At 41.4% G+C, this 18917-nt stretch overlaps 1 protein-coding gene across 1 annotated transcript in view; it reads right to left on the bottom strand.

Moving 5' to 3' along the window:
* Positions 1–299: 299 nt before the first annotated feature.
* The window catches only part of CFAP58 (cilia and flagella associated protein 58), a 674866-nt gene continuing 656248 nt past the window's right edge, over positions 300–18917 (bottom strand). Inside the window, exons 17-18 of the mRNA XM_086922755.1 lie at positions 3307–3440; positions 300–836 (exon numbers count right to left, since the gene is read on the bottom strand). Of these exons, the coding sequence (XP_086778881.1) occupies positions 716–836; positions 3307–3440 (255 nt within the window). The 3' untranslated portion in view covers positions 300–715. The remainder of the gene's footprint in view (positions 837–3306; positions 3441–18917) is intronic.

Raw genomic sequence — 18917 nt, 5'->3', positions numbered from 1 at the left:
GGGCTGCTCGCTCCCGCGAGTGAAACTCCTGATGTGCACGCGTTGCCATTGAAGGCAATGGAACGCGTGCACGTGCTCGGCTGAAAAGCCTAAGCGCTCGGAAAAGGTCGTTTTCCTTTTTAGCGCATGTGCGATGCGAAGGCCGAGACCTAAAAACGAATGAAAAATATCCCTTTAGTCAGTAAAACTAATTGTAGTGTCCTAGGTAGACATATCTGTGCAATAAATATAACATCCTAAGTAAGTGCTGTTTAGCTAGACAAATCTTCAATAAGAATGATAACACAATATGACAAATTATCATGTAAATATTTTATTTGTGAAAAAATATGTAAAAACTTCAGTTGTTCAGGTCTCGATTTCAACCAATGACCAGCACTTTAAATCAGCAGTCTTTTGAATTGTATAATGAAGGCCCTAAGGTAAGTCTGCTAGAGTGATAAAACTGTATAACTTAAAACTACACAAAGGGTGTACTGAAAGAAGTGTGAACGTCTTCGTTAATGTATGAACTGCTAGCAGTGAGTGGACGGGGAGTGTTTTAACATGTTGCATTAGGGGAGAATAAAGAACCAGTTGTAAATGCCTGCATATGTACAGGTCCTTGTCAAACTAGATTTCTTTAAAACAACTGAGACAGAATTTAGAGCAGAGTAAAAATGCGGGCATAGAGAGAGGGATAGGCATAAAGTGCAGCACAACTTTCCAAAGAGATTTAAGCCATTATTTTTGGTGGGTGCTTTAGAGTGAAGCCTCCTCCAGTGAACCGCGGTGCATCTATGTTCTGGGGCTGAATGCAAGATGATCCTGTGTCATGCAAGGTCCGTTCTCTTTCCCTGAGAATAAAAGATCGTTGTTATTGTAACTTAGCATCTATATAGAGTACATATTTGATTTACAAACAAAGCATGACTCACATCATTTCTCTCAGTTACATGCAAGTTAAAAAGTAAACATAGTAAGTTTAAACATCTTAAAATGACTTAACTGTTATTCGAAAAAGAGTGTTACAAAATATTTTATTTCACAAAGTAGAGCTACCTCCTGAAATGTTCTCAAACATGCTATAGAAATGTTTGAGGGTCGACAGAATAACACCAGTCCTCAACAGGCTTTATTATTCAGATTCACAATTAAGGTACCCTAAAGAATCTTGGAAATATTAGTAACCATTCATAAGCTGCATTTTATTGTACTATTAGGAGCTGATTTCACTCCAACCAACACCGTTTCAGTGTGGTAACTGACCGACCATAGGTCAGCAGTTCCGCACACCTCATTACTATGCGATTGCACCATCCCATTTATCTTAGAAAGCTTGTTTGGCAGGCGGAAACCGCCCACAGCACAAGCTCCCATTGGGAAATGGGCGTTTGTGTATATCCCTGAACCGTGTGCCAGGCACCATGATAGGTGCCCCCCAGTGTCACAGCTGGACGGTCAATGGGAAGGGGGCCATGCTAAGGGCCCCCAAAGACACTTTCCGATAGCAGTTCCATGTCGGAAAGGCCTACATAGTGCTGCTGTTGGAAAGTGCCATCATAATCCTGACAGCAGAAATGCCACCTGTTAGGGATTATGAGACCCTTCCAGCTGGGCGACGGTTTCCTTGAACTCGCCGGAACCGAGTCGGATTCATCAGCATGTTTGCACTCCGACCACTGTCACTGTAAGAAGGTGGTTGGAGTTCAAACCTACAATGTCAGTCAGAAAGTCTCCGACCAGTGGTCGGAGGCTTTCCGACCAAGAACGAAATCAGTCCTTTGGTGGTACATTCAACAGTTCTACTAACCGACTACAAAATTAAATTTAAAAAGCTAGGCAGAGAGTTTCTGCCTCCACTTTTCTGTTCTGCCTCCGCTTTTCTGTGTGGTGATCTCCAGCCCGACTGCAGAGTCTCTGTGCATTTACGTATACGCTTTAGAGGTAAATGTACTCCAGCTCAGATCTGAAGTAAGTCCAATACCACACATGACCAGCATTGGTACTGTAATACCCTGATATAGAAAATAATGTAGGAGCTTAAAATAAAATATCATAGGTAATAATGCAAAAATAACTCAGGTGATAATGTTTAATTAAACTATTGGAAACAGTTATCAATATAAATGAATTACATTTAATACTAAAACATATCTCAGAAAAAATATATATACTTTATTTTTAGACCTTTTTATGAATTCAAAAATTAATGTACCATTAGTTGGTATTAAAGTATACTTTATTTAAATTACTGTTAAATATTTCTAATATTTCTATACACCATTCTAATAATTATTATTACATCATAAAATACATATATATTTTTACGTTAGGTGAGAATTTGATATTTTATTTAAAAAGTAAAATTAATATTGTTACAATTCAGTTTACTTTATTCAAAATAAGTACATTTTGAATTTAAATTAGGTTATTGATGCTGTAATTTGTTATTCTAAATTTAAAATACATGTAAAAAGAATTTACATCAATATTTAACATGAAAATATCTGTACAATGTTTTCAAGTTAAATTAACGTTTTTAATTTTCCCTTTGTCTTACAATATGGAGATCTCCAAAACCAGGATAAAGAATTTCCTATTGCACAATATAGAGAAATGTAAAAAGTTAATTAAACTTGAAAATAATTATAAAAAATATTTTGATACATATAAATGTCAATGAATTTGCTATATATTTTAAATGTTTAAACATATTAAATGATTTTTTTTACAGATTTATAAACAGGAAAGATCCGACCTGAAGAAAAAAACCACAGATACACATATAAAATATTCAAACTTAAAAAAAAAGTTTCATTGTGAGATAATTTTTGAACGTTGAATTTTAAATGTGTTTATAGTTAAGGCTATATAAAATATTTTATTTTAGTTTAACAAAATTTGCCATGGGGTTCTATTTTAAGCACCTACCTCCATTTTTTTGATGGGGCACTTTGCTGCATTAGTGATTTGTAATGTATGGTGCTGGACTTACTGCTTCTCCTTTTTGGCAGGAGTGACTTACACTTGTAAAATTGGCTTCACACCCCATGTTGGGTGAGGAGACATTCAAGTCTACACTTTTGAGTAACTTTACATTTGTAATTGGTGAATAGCAAAAGTAGTAAAGTTACTCAAAAGTATAAATGTCAACTTCAAGATGAACTTGCAAAAACATCGATCGGTAAAAGTCCAAATTGGGTGTATATTCTTCATTTAGTACATGCCCACTTGCCTTTCTCTGTTTTCGTTCAGGTTTTGTAGAAAAACACCAAAATAAATATTAGCAACATTTTGTTATTTTTCAGCCAACATATTTCATACTTAGACTCTTGCTCCTTGCGTTTCTGAGTAAGGTATTTCTTCTTGATGTTTTGCAGCTCATTGGCAAGTCTTTCGATTTCATACTTATATTCTTGATTCTGAGATTCATACATGTTCAGTTCTGAAGACAAGGCCTGACAAAGAAAAAGGTATAATTGTTAAAATTGGACAGCTTCTTTCTAATATGATACTCTTTTGAAATATGCAATTTTCCACTTTTCATGATATTAATCTATTGGTGATCCCTAAATTTAAGCTAGTCACCAAGGGAGGGAAATCCCTTGCAGTGATTGGATCTAGGGCGTGGAACCAGCTCCCATTTCATCTCCGGCAAATCCCTTCGGAGAGCCAATTTAGAAAATCTCTGAAAACTTGGATTTACATTCTTACGGACACCGCCTGTAAAGCTTTAGTATAAGTGTGCAGGCCTTCTGATTTTCGAGCAGTCTGCTGGCCAAGTCCATCTGGCTATGCTCCACAGCACCAAGATGCTCCGTGGAGTGATAGCCGCGCTATAGAAATGTGCCCTTACATTACATTACATACATTACATGGTAGAAGACACAAGAAACTGTAAGACGTTTAAGAGATGTTACCCCCAGTGGTCAGCAGTTGAGTTCAAGCATGTACGAAATGAGTTCTTAAAATTGTCCCCACCTTACCCTTTACTCCGGTACCTATTACACTCCATCACATCAAGGAGGTCCTTAGACCCTGTCTCCCTATGCAGAGGTCCTGCTCTCAGCTGACTTGCACATGGGCCATATTCCAGGTCCTGCAAAGTTATGTGTGCTCTTTGTTTTTAAACATATAAAAATCTTTAACCTGCACTGATCACGACCCCCTTCAAATCACAAAGATTTATCCTAATTCCTCCTCAATAGGTCCCAAATGCCACAGTGAGAATTCCACATGAAAGCATATGATGTGGGATTGCCCCAGGTTATTTCTTTTCTGATCTGAGGTCTCAAATACCCGTAGATAGGCAACTGATTTAACACCCTTTTTTAAGGCCCCAAAAAAAATAAGGTAAAGCCTACATTTATTGACCTTGCACTACTGGTGGCTAAGAGAAAGTTGACACTTTGATTGAAAGCCCTTAAATATTTCTTGTGCATAAGTGGAGGATTAATGTCTTTTGGACATAAGCTGCAAGTTCTTTTTTGACCAGAAAAGATAGCCGGGAACAATTTAAAAATTCAATTGCTCTCTAGAGGGATGAATTGGTTTTAGCCTTTACTGAACTTAGTAAGAATGAGGACAAGCTTCCCTAAATTGATAAGTTATCCATGGTCGTTGAATTGTAGTTCCAATCAGACAACCCAAGCACTCATACCGGTTATCCTTGGTGGTGCATTTTGTTATTATATAACTTACACTATATTATTGCCTTGCTTGTAAATTCCAATCAAGGGCCCGATTGCCATCTCACACGGAAAGCCCTAGAGCCGACTCGGCCCTTAAGAGCTTTCCGAACGATTCTTGCTCCTGGGCTCCAAATACCAGAGTACAATTCAAGTACGCGCTGACGGGCTCGGGTTGCTCGGAGCCCCACTGAAGTAAATGGAAGCTTGTTGTATGTTGCGTACATAGACTTCCACTGAGAAAAAAGTATGTCAAGGAAAAGGGCGCCCCCCTGTTGTGGGGACGCGTTGGTGCCCCCTGCACTGTACATGCATGTGTAGGGGGACCCTTGGGTACCCCCTGTGTCCAAGTTGTAACCTTATGGGTACAAGTCGCTTGGAGCGCGAGGCGATGTTCACATCGTACTCGCTCACTCGTATGGCGGGACGAGTCAGTGGGACATTGCACTCACAACTCAGACTCGCTCCTGACGGATGTCGTCAGGAGCCCTTCCGAGCGAGATCGGAATCGGGCCCTTAAAGTTAACATTCAGGAGTGGCTTGCTCAACTTGTTGGGATGGGTGCTTCAGTCTTTTATAATTTTTCCTTTAACTTGCTGCATTTTTAACGCAAGATGCTGTATTCCCTGTGGCATTCAAATTGTAACTGTCGAGCAGAACAATGAATGTATCCTCTAATACCTCAAGAGTAATGTATTTGACAAATGTGATATTATATGTTTAAAAATGTAATACATTTAAAAAAAAAACAAAGAAAGCTGGATGGACCTTACGTGTGTCCCTTCTGCCTCTGCAATCAAACCTAAACTTCCCCCAAGTGTCAGGTTCCTACTCAGACCCTTCTCCATCCACAAATCGGTTTTAAAGCTACTGACTTGGTTTTGTTAGCTCCTATTGACCATTAGATATCGAGCTTTAATGTACTGTACCTTGCTGATAGTCACCAAGGGATAATGCAGATTTCCTGGGCAAATAACATTTTATTGTGAAAACTAAGACACTTTGGGGCATATTATGGTGTCGGTCAGACTTTCCTCCGACCAACACAGTGGCGGAAACGGGATGACCAACCTCCAGTCGGCGGACCCAACGGCCTGATTATGATACGACTGCACATGGTGCGGTCACACTCACACATTTCCCTATGAGAGCATGTGTTACTGCCGCAAACCGGCCGTAGTACATGCTTCCATAGGAAAAAGTGAGGGTACGCTAATCCCTGCACCCCGTGGTGCAGTACTTGAGACAGAGGACCATCCGTCTTGACAGGGAGTTCTTTTGCACCACCTTACCTTTCTTTGCACCCGAAAACCCAATGAAGAGCTCCCCTATGGTCTTTTGTGCGATTGATTTAAACTTCACGCCCTCTTTGAATCACAGTGATGGAGCTTTTCCTCAGATAAGGCAAAGCAGATGAGGCAAAGCAAAGAACGCTGGCAAAATGATTAATTGCTTAATGTGGAACAGTGTCATAACTTCAGGAAGCAAGATTTCCCATGTCCTTAGTACCAACATTTCCAGAAAGTAGGTGGTGTAGGGAGGTTGTAATGGCAATACTTGCAATTTGCTCCTGTAGCATACTGAAGTGATGCCAATAGGGAAAACTGTTATCAACTTTAAGAGCCTTAATGAGCATCTATACATAGAACGGAAGGCCATGCACATAATTAATGTCAAGACCAGGTTAAAATAATGAGGTATACCAAATTATTTGGTGGGAAACATGTGGGCAAAACCTTTCATAAAATGCATCGTAACTGCCCACCAAAACAAGGACTGTTGGTCCGGGGAACAAAGAAAGGCCCAAAGAGACAATAAATAACCATTTGGTGTCTCCACTGCAAATCTTTGCTGGGCCAACAAACTAACAAATAAAAGAACATCAGAAAGTTTGGCCTTCATAGGGGCCGTTATTTCAGGAATTAAAGGCAACACATTTCTACCAGTGCCCTGCATAGATGGACTTTGTGCTAGGGCTTCTGCCCTTAAGGATGACATCAACAACTTTGGTGTGCAAATCAAATGCAATCAGTTGCCGCAATGCAATCTCTAATGCTTAGAGGTGCAGTTTTATCTCCACCAGGAATGAGTCTACTAACAAGTACCTTGGAGGAAACCGCACTGTATAAAATTGATGTCACTGCACATTTGTGACCGTGGAAAACAATTTGAACCAGGACCTTCTATACTGATCGAAGACTCTCTGTGCCACATAGAGGTGGAGGAGCCCTTCGTAATCTTGCAGTCAATACCTGCTTAGTTTGTCTGCTCTGACATTCAAGGACCCCGCTAGGTGGTTGACTACCAGGAAAATGTACTGCTAGTCCAGCCACCTCAAAAGATTAAGGGCCTCCTGTCACAGGATCAAGAAACCCACTCCCCCTTGCTTGTTACAGTACCACATGGCGGTAGTCTGTGATGATGTGCGCCAGCCTCCCCCTTATGGATGGCAGGAAGGGTGTTAGGTCCAGATGGATTGCTCAAAGGTCCAGCAGGTTCATATGGAGTGGGCATTTTGCCAGAGATGGGAGGCCCCTGATATCCCTTATTCTGCTACTTCCTCCAACCCAACAGTGAAGCATCTCTCAAAACCAGGAATTCGGATACGGGATGGAAAGTGACTTGTGACAGGTCTGGTTGGCATCCACCAACCACCACTAGAGATCCTGAGCCGGAAAGGCAGCCCTGATGCCGAGCCTACTGGGGTCTGAGGTTCAACTGCAGGGCCGACATGTGCCACCTGGCATTTGGAGTGAGGAGGAGACAAAGAAGCCCCTGAGCCATTGTTAATGAAAGCTAGGACTGATCCTGAAATATCAGAATCATTTATTGAATGTCCCGGACTGGCTCAATGGTGGTAGGGCCTTGAACACCACAGTATTCAGGATTGCCTCAATAAATGGGATCCATTGCATGGGGTTTAGGTGGGACTTCGGCTCATTGATGTAAGGAGTACTCCTGTTGTCTGAAGGCAGACTACGACTGACTGGAGAGAGTCTGCCATTAGCAGCCAGTCGATTAGGTAAAGGAATACACCTACTCCCAAACTCTAAAGAGGGACAGCAACCACCACTACCATATTTATGAACTCCCAACGGTCTGAGGTAGATTGAAGGGTGGGATGGCAAATAGAAATCGCTCTTAGCCTGCCTTGAACCACAGGTAACACCTCTGGGACTGCAGGACGTGTAAATCGGAATATGCATCCTGCAAGTTCACGGCCACCATCCAGTCTCTTGGATCCAGCGCCTAGAGGATCTGAACCAGCGTGAGGATTTTGAATCTGTCCTTCCAAGGAAAAGCCTCTATTCTTCATTGGAATCAGAAAGCAGTGTGAATGTAACCTTTCCCTTTGCACTGAGCCTGATATCCATTCAATAGCTTACTTGGAAAGTAAAGCTCAACCTCTTGCATCAGGATTCAAAAATGCTCCTCTATAATTCACTCTGAAGTGGGAGGAAGATAGGTTGTGCGATGTATGCTGGTGCCATGTTCATGGCCTCAAAATGACTGGGCTGGCTGCTGTACAACCAGGAAGGAGGGCTGGTGTTGCCTCTAAAGAAGCGCCTTGGAATAGCCTTTGAATTCACAGAACTGGTGTGGAAATTGTTTTGCTAGTGGCACTAATCCTAAGGATCATTATGTGGCGTGAATGTATTTGAATTGCTCAAGTGCCAAATCAGTCTTTCTATGAAGTGCATGGACCTTTCAAAGGAAAATACATTATAAGCTTGGACGTTACCAGATAACCTAGTTAACGCTATTAAGGCACAGTTTGTGAGAATGACAAGTGCCAATAGCTCTGCCAATGCAGTCTGCATTGGCAGAGCTATTGGCACATGCCATTCTCACAAACTATGCCTGGATAGCGTTAACTAGGTTTCCAGGCTGACCTGGAGCACGTACTTTGCTGCATCCCGGCCACCCTGTATCACTGGGCCAGCAAGGCTCTGAAGTCCTTAGTGGCTGCCAGCAAGACATTGCTAGCCATGACCCATAATGTATGTATGTACCTAACCAATAAGCAAACCACACTGAAGAATTTAACAGCCGGGCTCGCTGATGAAAACATTAATTTGCTAAAAGCATCACTCTGTGTCAATCTCTACCCAGGCGAATGGTCAGAAAAGAATTTGCACTAACCCCACTAGCTCAGGCCTGAATGATACGGCTTTTCAGTTTAGGGTGTTAAGTTACAAAGTCATTTTCGCAGTGAAGGATAAAAGGACGGACTTGCACGCCACTGCTTCATTTCATCTGCATTTGGTGGCTATGTTAGGTGAAGGGAAGCCCTCCACCAGCAATAGAAGCACTCTTTTAGTGAAAGCACACATATTTTTCTGAATTAAAATCCATACTTGTGATCACCAGCATCTGAGGGGAGCCACAGTCCCTCACGGTTTAGTAATCCAGAAAGCTCTGTTGATCACATAAGGCACAGCGACACTGGCCAAAACATAGAGGGGAGTTCGATGGCTGGGTAATTTCAGCTTTGGACTTTGGAAGTTTTCTTCAGTCTGCTTTCACTGCTTACTGGCATGGGAGTATTGCTAGCTTGCTTGTTTGAACATGATTAGTTCTAGAAAAGGAATTAAGCTGTATACTAACTCCTGCTGCCATCCTGGAATCCTCCTGTGTGCTGAGTCTTTTACAGAACTGGCCTTTAAATTAGCATTCTAATTATATTATTATTTTCATTTTCTCAATCACATAACCATATTGGTTTTACATCTTTTTTCTCAAAGCACTTAGCAAGTGATCACACAAGGAAAAGAAGCATTGTTATTTCCCAGAAGAGAATCCATGGATATTAGCTCTCGATTAAGCACATGATTGTAGTCTAAAATACTTCTGTTCAAAGGACTGCCTCGCTGCTCTGTATAGAAGCTGTAATATAGCATGTATGAAAAGAGACGTGTTATTTACGGAGTGGCGTTTTCTTTAACGATGTAGAAAAAAGACAAGTCAACCGCAATTAACTCTTACACGTATGCTGGGGAGACGGGAATTCATGTGTGTTAAAGAGAATGTTCAAATCCGTTTTGTATATTGCAGAGAATTTCCATAAAACACAGTAATTTGGTATGAGTTGTCAAATAAACACATCTTCAAGCATAAACACGATATTAAAAAGAATGCAAGTTTCAAAAGCACTCCATCGTAAAAATACAGATTTCTGTAAAGTGTAGTTTGTAGTCATGTAATTTATCTCTATTATATTTAAAAAAGAACGGATGATGTAATTTCTGATATGAAAATTCATTCATATTTTGATTATTCTTCCTACTCCTATAAACTGCATAAAGCCTTAAATCATTTGTGGTTATGTCACATACTCAGGTCAGTCATGTCGTGACTAACAAGGTCACCGAAAAAACACAAAAATAAAAACGTTTTTCATAGTGGGCATGACCTACATACCCCCTGGGTTTGACCGGTGAGTGAACATAGTCAGATACAAGTTGAAGGGTTGCTCCTGCGAAGGATTCTACCTCATAATTGAAAAAATATGGATGGAAAAACTGTCCACTAGGACCGACCTGAAGGCTGAGGTGAGGCTGAGTTCAAGAAGGCCAGGTGCCTCTATTATGAGTCAAAGACAAACATTCAAGTGCAAACGCTTCAAGCAGGACAGAATCAAAGGTTAGGGTGACTCACAAGTTGGTTGCTTGGCCCCGTAGTTTTTGATGTGAGGACTAGGGTTTTACATATTTTAGTGGAACTAATCTGCATGCTGTAACCACAAAAGGCCAGCAGTTGGATCTGTATGAAGAGGCCATCAGTCAGAACGAGACATCTGGTATGAAAACTTTAAGCTCCAACGTCCCAAGATTGGTTATTGTACATAGCCGGCAACTAGCTGCTAGGTTTCCTCAGAAGACTTCTTTTTTTGGGACTTGAATGGCTTGAGAAGATCACATCAAACATTGGTACTCTGCAAGGATACCACAGAGCTAGATATAATTACCTTACACCCTATTGAATCTAGCTTGGATGTTTTAAAAAATCATAAGTGGGCTAAAGACTTCAGACCTTGTAGTGCCCATGGCTGGAAAGAGGATGATCAGTATGAAGTTCAGTTTAGGCCCTGGATCCTCAACTGAGATTTCTTATTTTAGGAGGTGGCATTTTACATTCATCAAAGCTTCATCAGGCCTCCTTTATCCACTTGATATTAGATTTGTTGGACTATTACTTCGACCTTATTGTTGCATAATTGCATAAATGCTTCTCAGTTTTCCTTTGGGGCACCTATTTCTCCTCAAGATTTTCTACAGACCTTTTTCTCACAGTCAGCAATATGATGTCAATCATGGGAGGTTTTAAAATATTGGGTGTCATCGCTGACATTGCATTCTGCATCGAAACTGATTTTGAACTAAGCAAGATCATCTGTTTTTTCTCCCCTCAGCAGTCCATAGCTGAGGACAAGTCACCAATGCTTCTCTGAGGCAGTCAGCAACACAGGGGTTGAAACATGAGGCCAGATTTAGAGTCTGGTGGATGGATTACTCTAGTACATTATATCAAATAGTACATATTATCAGTCACGTTTTTGACAGGATAATCCGCTACCAAACTCTAATAAGGTCCTGTTAGACCTGGTAAGCTTAGAGAGATCTTCCCACAAATCGTTTTGCCTTATCTCTCCATTTTGGCTGATCTCGATTTTGTTGGCCTTACGACTCTATGCATTTTACCATTGATAGTGCTAAAGTGTTTGTGCTCTCGCCTTTAAACATGGTAACACTGTCATACACCTAAATGGCACATTTACTTTACCTGTAAGTCCATAGTAAAGTGGTACTACATGGACCAATGGCCTGTAAATTAAATGCTAATAGTAGGACTGCAGCGCTGATTGTATTACCCACCTAAGGGGCCCTATTAAACATTTCTAAGGCCTGCCATTGCAGTCTGTGTTTGCAGTTCAAACTGTTGATTCAACCTGGCAAATTAAAACTTTTGACAGGCCTAAACCTTACTTTTTAATACATTTTAGTCAGCCCTAGGGTAGGCCCAAAACAGCCTACAGGGTAGGGTGCAGTTTATTTAAAAAGTTGGACGTGTACTTTTAAATGTTACATATCCTGGCAGTGAAAACCTCTTACATTTGTTTTTCACTATTGTAAGTCCTACCTCTCTCATAGGATAATATTGGGTTTACATGTTACATCTAATGAGTGATACCTTTCAATTGGAAGCAGGTAGGAATGTCGTCTTTGGTGTCTAAAGAATTATAATTTGAAATCCTCTTTAATGGAAAAGTTATATTTCAAATCACCAGTCTGAAAATGCTACTGTTAGAAAGTTCGCACAACAAGGAGGTCAGACCCGATTGGACAGGATCCAGGTAGGGCCTATATATAATTACAACAACTTGCATGGCGGCTCCATTGAATGACATACATCTGACCAGGCTGTTTCCCGAAGCATCCACAGCTCCAAGAAGGGCAGGAGGAAAAGTCTGGGGGAATAGGTGAACAACACTGCACAGCGTATCTATAAATTTAGCCTACATCATGCCCAGTAACAACATCTGGTCATCAATAATACACAAATCACCTTTATTATTAAGAAACCACATTGACATAAAAACAATTTACGGGATGGATATATAAAAGGGACGTGTATACTCATATGATAAAGGAAAGGGTATTTAAAACCACAATTCCCAGAAACCGGAGCGCTAGTAGAGATAGCTCAGCAGATTTGAGAAGGCTAAAAAGCAGAATATGAGTATTGTAGAAGACGTAGAGTGATCAATCTAATTTAAAATATGTGGTAGATACACTCTAATTAATATAATAAAAAGCTAATAAGATTCTAAGCCTCGCAGAGTCACATGACATGGAAGAGGCCGGAATCGACTACATTACCCAGAAACACGAGCGCGCACACATTTATCCCGGAAGGTCACGGTGCATGCTGACTTCCTTTGTCGAATTGATGGGAGACCGCGAGGACGAATAACGATCGGGTGGCGATTAGTAAAGAAGGTGAGAAGTAAGCGAATTTGGGGGCAAACAAGTTTGCAAACATGTCAGCAAGGACATTTAGCTTTACGCGCGGTAATAACAAGTCCCGTCATGTGTTTTGTTTCAAATTAGAAAAAATAGAGCGTAGAACTAAGGTTCGGAATAATCAGTTGTGGAACTGGTTTATCAAGTACACGGCACACAGGTATGTGGTCCCAAGTAATCCTGGGCACATTTTTAGATCTAACAGTATGTTGCTATAATGTTGCAAAAGATTGTTGATTTTTTCAATAGGAATGGAACAGCGTCACAGCCTTAAATAATTAGATGTCTGATATAGTGACCCCGCAGCCTAAGGAGACCAGAAAGGTATGTCGGTTGCTTTGGTAAACAGTCATAAGGGCGCAATGGAAATCTTTACTCAGGTGTCGGTTTTAAAAAAAAACTAACTTTATTGTTCATGTAGGATAGAGAACCTCAGCCTATTCAGCAAAGAGCATAAGGCGTATGGCTATTGGAGAAGGTGTAAAGAACATTGGCAGGTATGATTAGAAGTGGGCAAAAAGATGTAAAAAAGAGAAGTGGAGGGTACGTGACAGATAAGTGACAGATTGCTTCCGTTTGTATTGTAGATTGTACCAATGTGTTGAGACTAAGAAGCCCTGATGAGAGCCCAATGAGAATCCGTGAGGCTCGAAACGCAACGGCAATCGCTATTTGTTAGTTGAATTGGAAATAAAAGGAAACACAATTGATTCAGTAAAATAATTAGAACTGAACTATTAATGGTTTATTGAATTAAACGTTATAGTGTCATAGTGGAGTACATATGGCACATTGGTTAATGCATCATTCATATGTATGTGAAACTGTGTCAAATTGATGTTTGTCTAAAAATATTGGTATTGTATATTGTGTCAAATGTGTTGTAAATATTCATGTATGTGATTATGTATATGTTATGGTTTATATGTTCCAAGAAAAGGACATAAAGTCCTTTCAAACATACGTACAAGAATTGAAAAATGAGAATGAATAAATAACCCAATCACTAAAAGAATATAGTGTGGTTGTTCTAAATAATTTATAAAGATTAGGGTACCAGGTCCTCCCCTTTTTGTAATTAGTGTTAGAAAGTTAGCATTTTCTTGTCCCAACCATATGGTGCCTGCAGTCTGTTTACTCAGTTGCATGACTAGGTGTAGCTGGCAGTTGGTCTTGGGTTGCATCACTATGTGTAGCTGGCAGTTGGTCTACATGCATTGTTCCCAGACAGTGAGACAAAGGAGCATAGGTGTTGGTAGGATGGGCCATCTCTGACTTGATGAGGGGAGGAGCTGTCACCTACTACACTTGCACATCACAAAGGTTCTGCCTCTACACACTCACAAAGGGTCTGACACGAGTCTACTGTAACTTCAGGAAAGCTGGGGCCAGGGCAGGGAGACAGGAAATTCCAAACACCTTTGGGATGGAAACCTCCAGAACATTCTACTACTTCAAAGTAGACACCAGGTATACATATAGGCCCCTCAGACCCAACCAATACTCCTTTAGACTTGTGGAAGACTCAAAAGGACTGCTGTACTGCTCTGCAAGAAGGAATGATAGTATGTTTATGAGATTTGTAGAGCGCATAGCTGCCCAAGGGCTTCTCAGCACTGCAGAGAGGAGGACGGGGTGTTATGGAGGAGCAATCATGGGAAGAGCCATGTTTTGAGCTTCTTCCTGAAACTGCATATGTCCTTTGCCACCTTGCTACTTGAGTGAAGAGACTGGACTTGCATCTTGAACCCAGGACCACCAGAGTGACTATAAGGGCTAGTGGGCTGGTGTCCTGATCAGAGAATCAGCGACAGAAAAGGCTCCAACCACATTGAACCAAGCACCTGCACTCAGTGTATTGTTAGTATTCGCCCCCCTAGTGCTGCCACCCCAGTCCTGGATCCTTGGAAGTGAGCCTGGGGGTGCTCTGCCAGCCCAGCGGTGGTCTTGTGGGCACAACAGAGGCAGGACAATGCATCTCCCACAGCTTTGCTTTGGAACCACTGCTACTTGACGCATTCATGATGCACAACCTCACATCTCAGCCTGCAGCCTCCTCGGAACCGCTGCTCCGCGATGCATCCTCTCTTTAGGCCTTCGCATTGTAAGTGTTAATATTGATGTTGATGTACACAATGATACATGTGTGCATGAAAACAAAATCAAATCACTTTTGTCGAAATAACCCAAGATGGCCTCTCCATCAACCCCGAGTCAGAAATAAGTGGTCAGGCAGGCCCTGCGCCATAGGTCTGAGGCAACTGATTGACGAGATCACATGTGGGGAGGCATGTGATCAGTAGAACAAATGTGCAAACAGGAAATTGCCAGATTAGTCCTACAGATAGGCAGCGGCACCACAATGGTCCAGGGAGATTGGCCCTAATAAAATGCACATGGCCTGAGGGTGCGTGTGGTTCCAAAACATCATAAAGCTATATGCTACATAAAGCTATGAACACTCTGTCAATCCGGACACAACACACACAGCACATGTAGTGATCACGCGCTCCCCATGCTGGACATCTGGACGTGTTACCCACTGGCCCTCATCGTGTCCACAAAAGGTCGAGACCCACCTGCATTTTTCATCAAGTGGGAGTAATTTATGGCTCCATGACTAGGCCCACATTCCTTTCCCTTAAACAGGATCTATGAATTGTTTATGATGCTCCAAGAAATGTATATAAAGGTGCTCAAAACAATTGTACTTTGAGTCAGTCCTCAGACCCGTTCCTTTATGCTGTACTCCCAGCTGCAGTGTTTAATTAAACCAACTGTTCCTGTTTTGCCAAATGCCTCTAGTCTTTGTTTTTTCAAGGTAAATTCATATTCAAGGAACACAAGCCATTGTTGACGGTTTCCTAAATGACAACACAGGATTCCACATCGCAACCCCGCAGCTTCTACGGAACTGCTGGTGCATGATGAATGCTCGACACAGGACTTCTCATCGCAAGTTCCTTGTTGAAGGCATCCTCGACGATTACGCAGAACTCCTCATCGCAGCCCTGCAGCTCCACGGAACCGCCGCTGCGCGGCGCATCTTTAACGTGGGGAACGCCACAAACCAGGATTTAAGGTACTTATGTTCAGCAGACCTAACAGTGTCCCTGTATCCGGATTCTGCTCCATCGCAGTCAGCCTGAACTTTAGTCCTGGTCTGGCATGACAGGATAACCACAGTTGGGGCTAGGTGCTTCTAGGCACTATTTTTACTTAAAACTTCAAAATTACATATTGTTGGTTCTACTGATTGGACTTTTGCTGTTTTGGTGTCAAATAATGTATTATATTTTGCTCTATTTTTCTAAATTGGTGTGGGATTATTTTTGTGTTATGGGTTAACTTTATTACTATTTGAAATGCTGCATAAATACTTTACACAATGTCTTTAAGTTAAGCCTGACTGCTTTGTGTCAAGCTACGAGGGTTTAGCACAGGTTAATTTAGGGTTTGCTGGTGCCTTCACCTTGACAGAAATTGTGGTTGCTGCCTTAGAAGAGTTTCACCCCCTTCAACCAGTAACACAATTTCCAACAGGTCCTTAGTGACTCTGAGGGGTTAGTGGGTGGCAACTATGGTCACAAAGCCTAATGAAAAAACTGAACTTTCTCATGGCTGGCTGTGAAGAGACAGAACCACAACCCCTGAGGCTTTGACTGAGGTTTCTCTAAGAGAGAGTAACATAGGTTCAGAAAGGGAGAAAGGTGTATATTCTTTAGAATCTCATCTTTGTTCTCTATGTTCCGAATGACAACAGTTTATACTTCTTCCATTTGATGGAGACTTAAATTTAGATCTGTCGGAAGCCATAAACATCTTCATATCCTGTTCTCAGTTGGCCTTTGACTGCATTAACCCCTTCGAATCTCATGATGAGCTCAGCTCGTCATGAGCCATGGTGCTCGTGTGCTCATGACGAGCTCAGCTAGTCATGACCTTTAGAACGCTCGCACGCTGGGGTAATTCCCCTGCTGTGCGAACATTCTAAAGAAACGGGTGTGGTCATGACGAGCTCAGCTCCTCATGAGCACACGACCACCGTGGCTCATGACGAGCTGACCTCATCATGAGCACAGGGGCGGTGCGCGCCCCCGCCCCCCAGCACAGCATGGGAATTTGCCCAGCTGCGAAGGGTTTAAAGAACAAAGCTCACATTCAGGCACATTGTGAATCTTCTCTATTTAGGAAAAACAATTTACACAGGATTCTGTCACTGTCATATGTCAACTAAATTTGTTGAAAGGCGTGAAGAATGAAGTCTTAGGCAGAGAACATGTTTCAAAATCAGAAACATTGTTAATAATTTCTGCATCTTTTGACCCTGCAAATCATGAAAAAATATGCCTGAAGTCATAGGCAACCGTGATGCTCTATATGTAATCTGTGATGTTACCAACCAGATGGTCTCAAGGATACATGAGTAAAGTAGAACTCAGCTAGAGAATGGTGTCTTTTATACAGTGGATCGATTCATGCATTTCATGGTTCACACAGAAAACAGCAAGAAAATCGACGCATTAAAATTAATTCATAGTGAGAATTCATAGTTTTTGAAGTAATTTTTCAGTCTAGGCACAAGCTAGTGAGGTACAAATGAAGTTGAGAACGAGAGAAAGCAAAGATGTTGGTATATTATTTTTGCTGGAACCTGACACCAAACATGTTCACACTGCATCCAAATAAGGCATATCATACCAAATAACATGAATTAGACATAATAGTGTATAGTAATGAGAAAGTACCGCTTTCATGACTGCATACCCTTATGTGAAATAACATCTCACAGACTACTAAGTTTTGTTGTGGTTTGTACAGAGAGCCAAATGAGGTTAAAGTGTAGAGTGTATTCATTAAAGTATTGAGAGCAACCCTCGAGCTTCCTCTTCTTGGTCTTCTGCAACTTTGACCCTGATCTCACAATGCCAGGTTACAGAAGCACATGCGAGGAGGAAACCTGGACGAAAGTAGAGACTATGCTACACAGAATGGATTATTCTTATGCAAAGTGAACGAACGCACTGGGTAGAGCAGTACTTGATAAAAAGGTTAAAAAGATATATTTATATATATTGGAATATATAAAATATAATACAGTGGAAGCCTATGTCCAGCTTAGGGAACATTAAGTCACTTAAATTACATTGTAAGGACAGCCTCACATATGAATTAAACATGAATTTTCCACATTTCATTTTTACAATAACAAACTAATCCCCTGCAAATGAATGGCCTTCTCCAGCATACCCAACCAATGTGTTGACAGTTGACAAACGTGTGCTCATGTTAGCTCAGGGCTCCAACAATCCCCATATAGCAACAGCTATCCTCCATGGGTTGACACAGATTTGCAATTAGGCCAAGATCAGTGCACCTTGAATATTAAGGTTGACAAGAATATTTAAAAAGTAACTAAAAATGTAGACAGGAAAGATGTATTAGACCAAATTCCAGCCTAATATGAGCCTGTGTGTATTCATTTTGAGGTGGGAAATGGAATGGACAGATTTAGGGCCTAGTTCATAGTTTAGCTGACTGTGAGCCTTGGCAAGATTTAGCAGAGTTCCCACTTGCCAAACTTGTGGTACCCTACCTCATTCTGAGTCAGAGTAACTACAGAGTTTCCGATGGCTGAGCCTCACCAAGATCTGGTGAACAGCAGGTTGTGACCATCAGTGGACCTCCCTGTACACTCCCACTCAGCAATAATCTGTGCCTTCAGAGCATCTGCCACACCGGTGGATGCACTGAAGCCATATAAATCCACGCAGGGCAGGCTTTCAGCTAGGTGAGAGGAGGCCGGAGCCTTTGTGAACCTGATGGGCTGATGAGTCAAGCTCCAAGCAAGCGTCTAGTCTGTCAGATAGAAAAATGCATTTCAATCTCCTCAAGCAGCAGATGAATAATCGACTAGTGGCAAATTAAACTGGCAGAAAGTGTGTGCAATACTGAAGTATAGATCGAACTAGCCTTTGCTATTAAAGAATTCAACTGCTTCACCCAAGCTAGGGCAAACAAAGCCCACACAGAAGATGTATTATTCCATAGCTTATAACGACCTCTGTCAACATACCATCAGAATTTACTGGCTTACTTCCCAAACATTAATACTTTCGTTTTTGACATTTTTGATGTTCAAGTGGTACTTTCTAAAAATACTAGACAATGCAGGAGGTGTTGATGATCAGCAGATGTTTGATCAGACATAAAAGTATTGCCT

Source organism: Lissotriton vulgaris, chromosome 5, assembly GCF_964263255.1.
Source record: "Lissotriton vulgaris chromosome 5, aLisVul1.2, whole genome shotgun sequence".
Taxonomy (NCBI): Eukaryota; Metazoa; Chordata; class Amphibia; order Caudata; family Salamandridae; genus Lissotriton; species Lissotriton vulgaris.
This window is presented reverse-complemented; position numbering and strand designations above follow the sequence as displayed.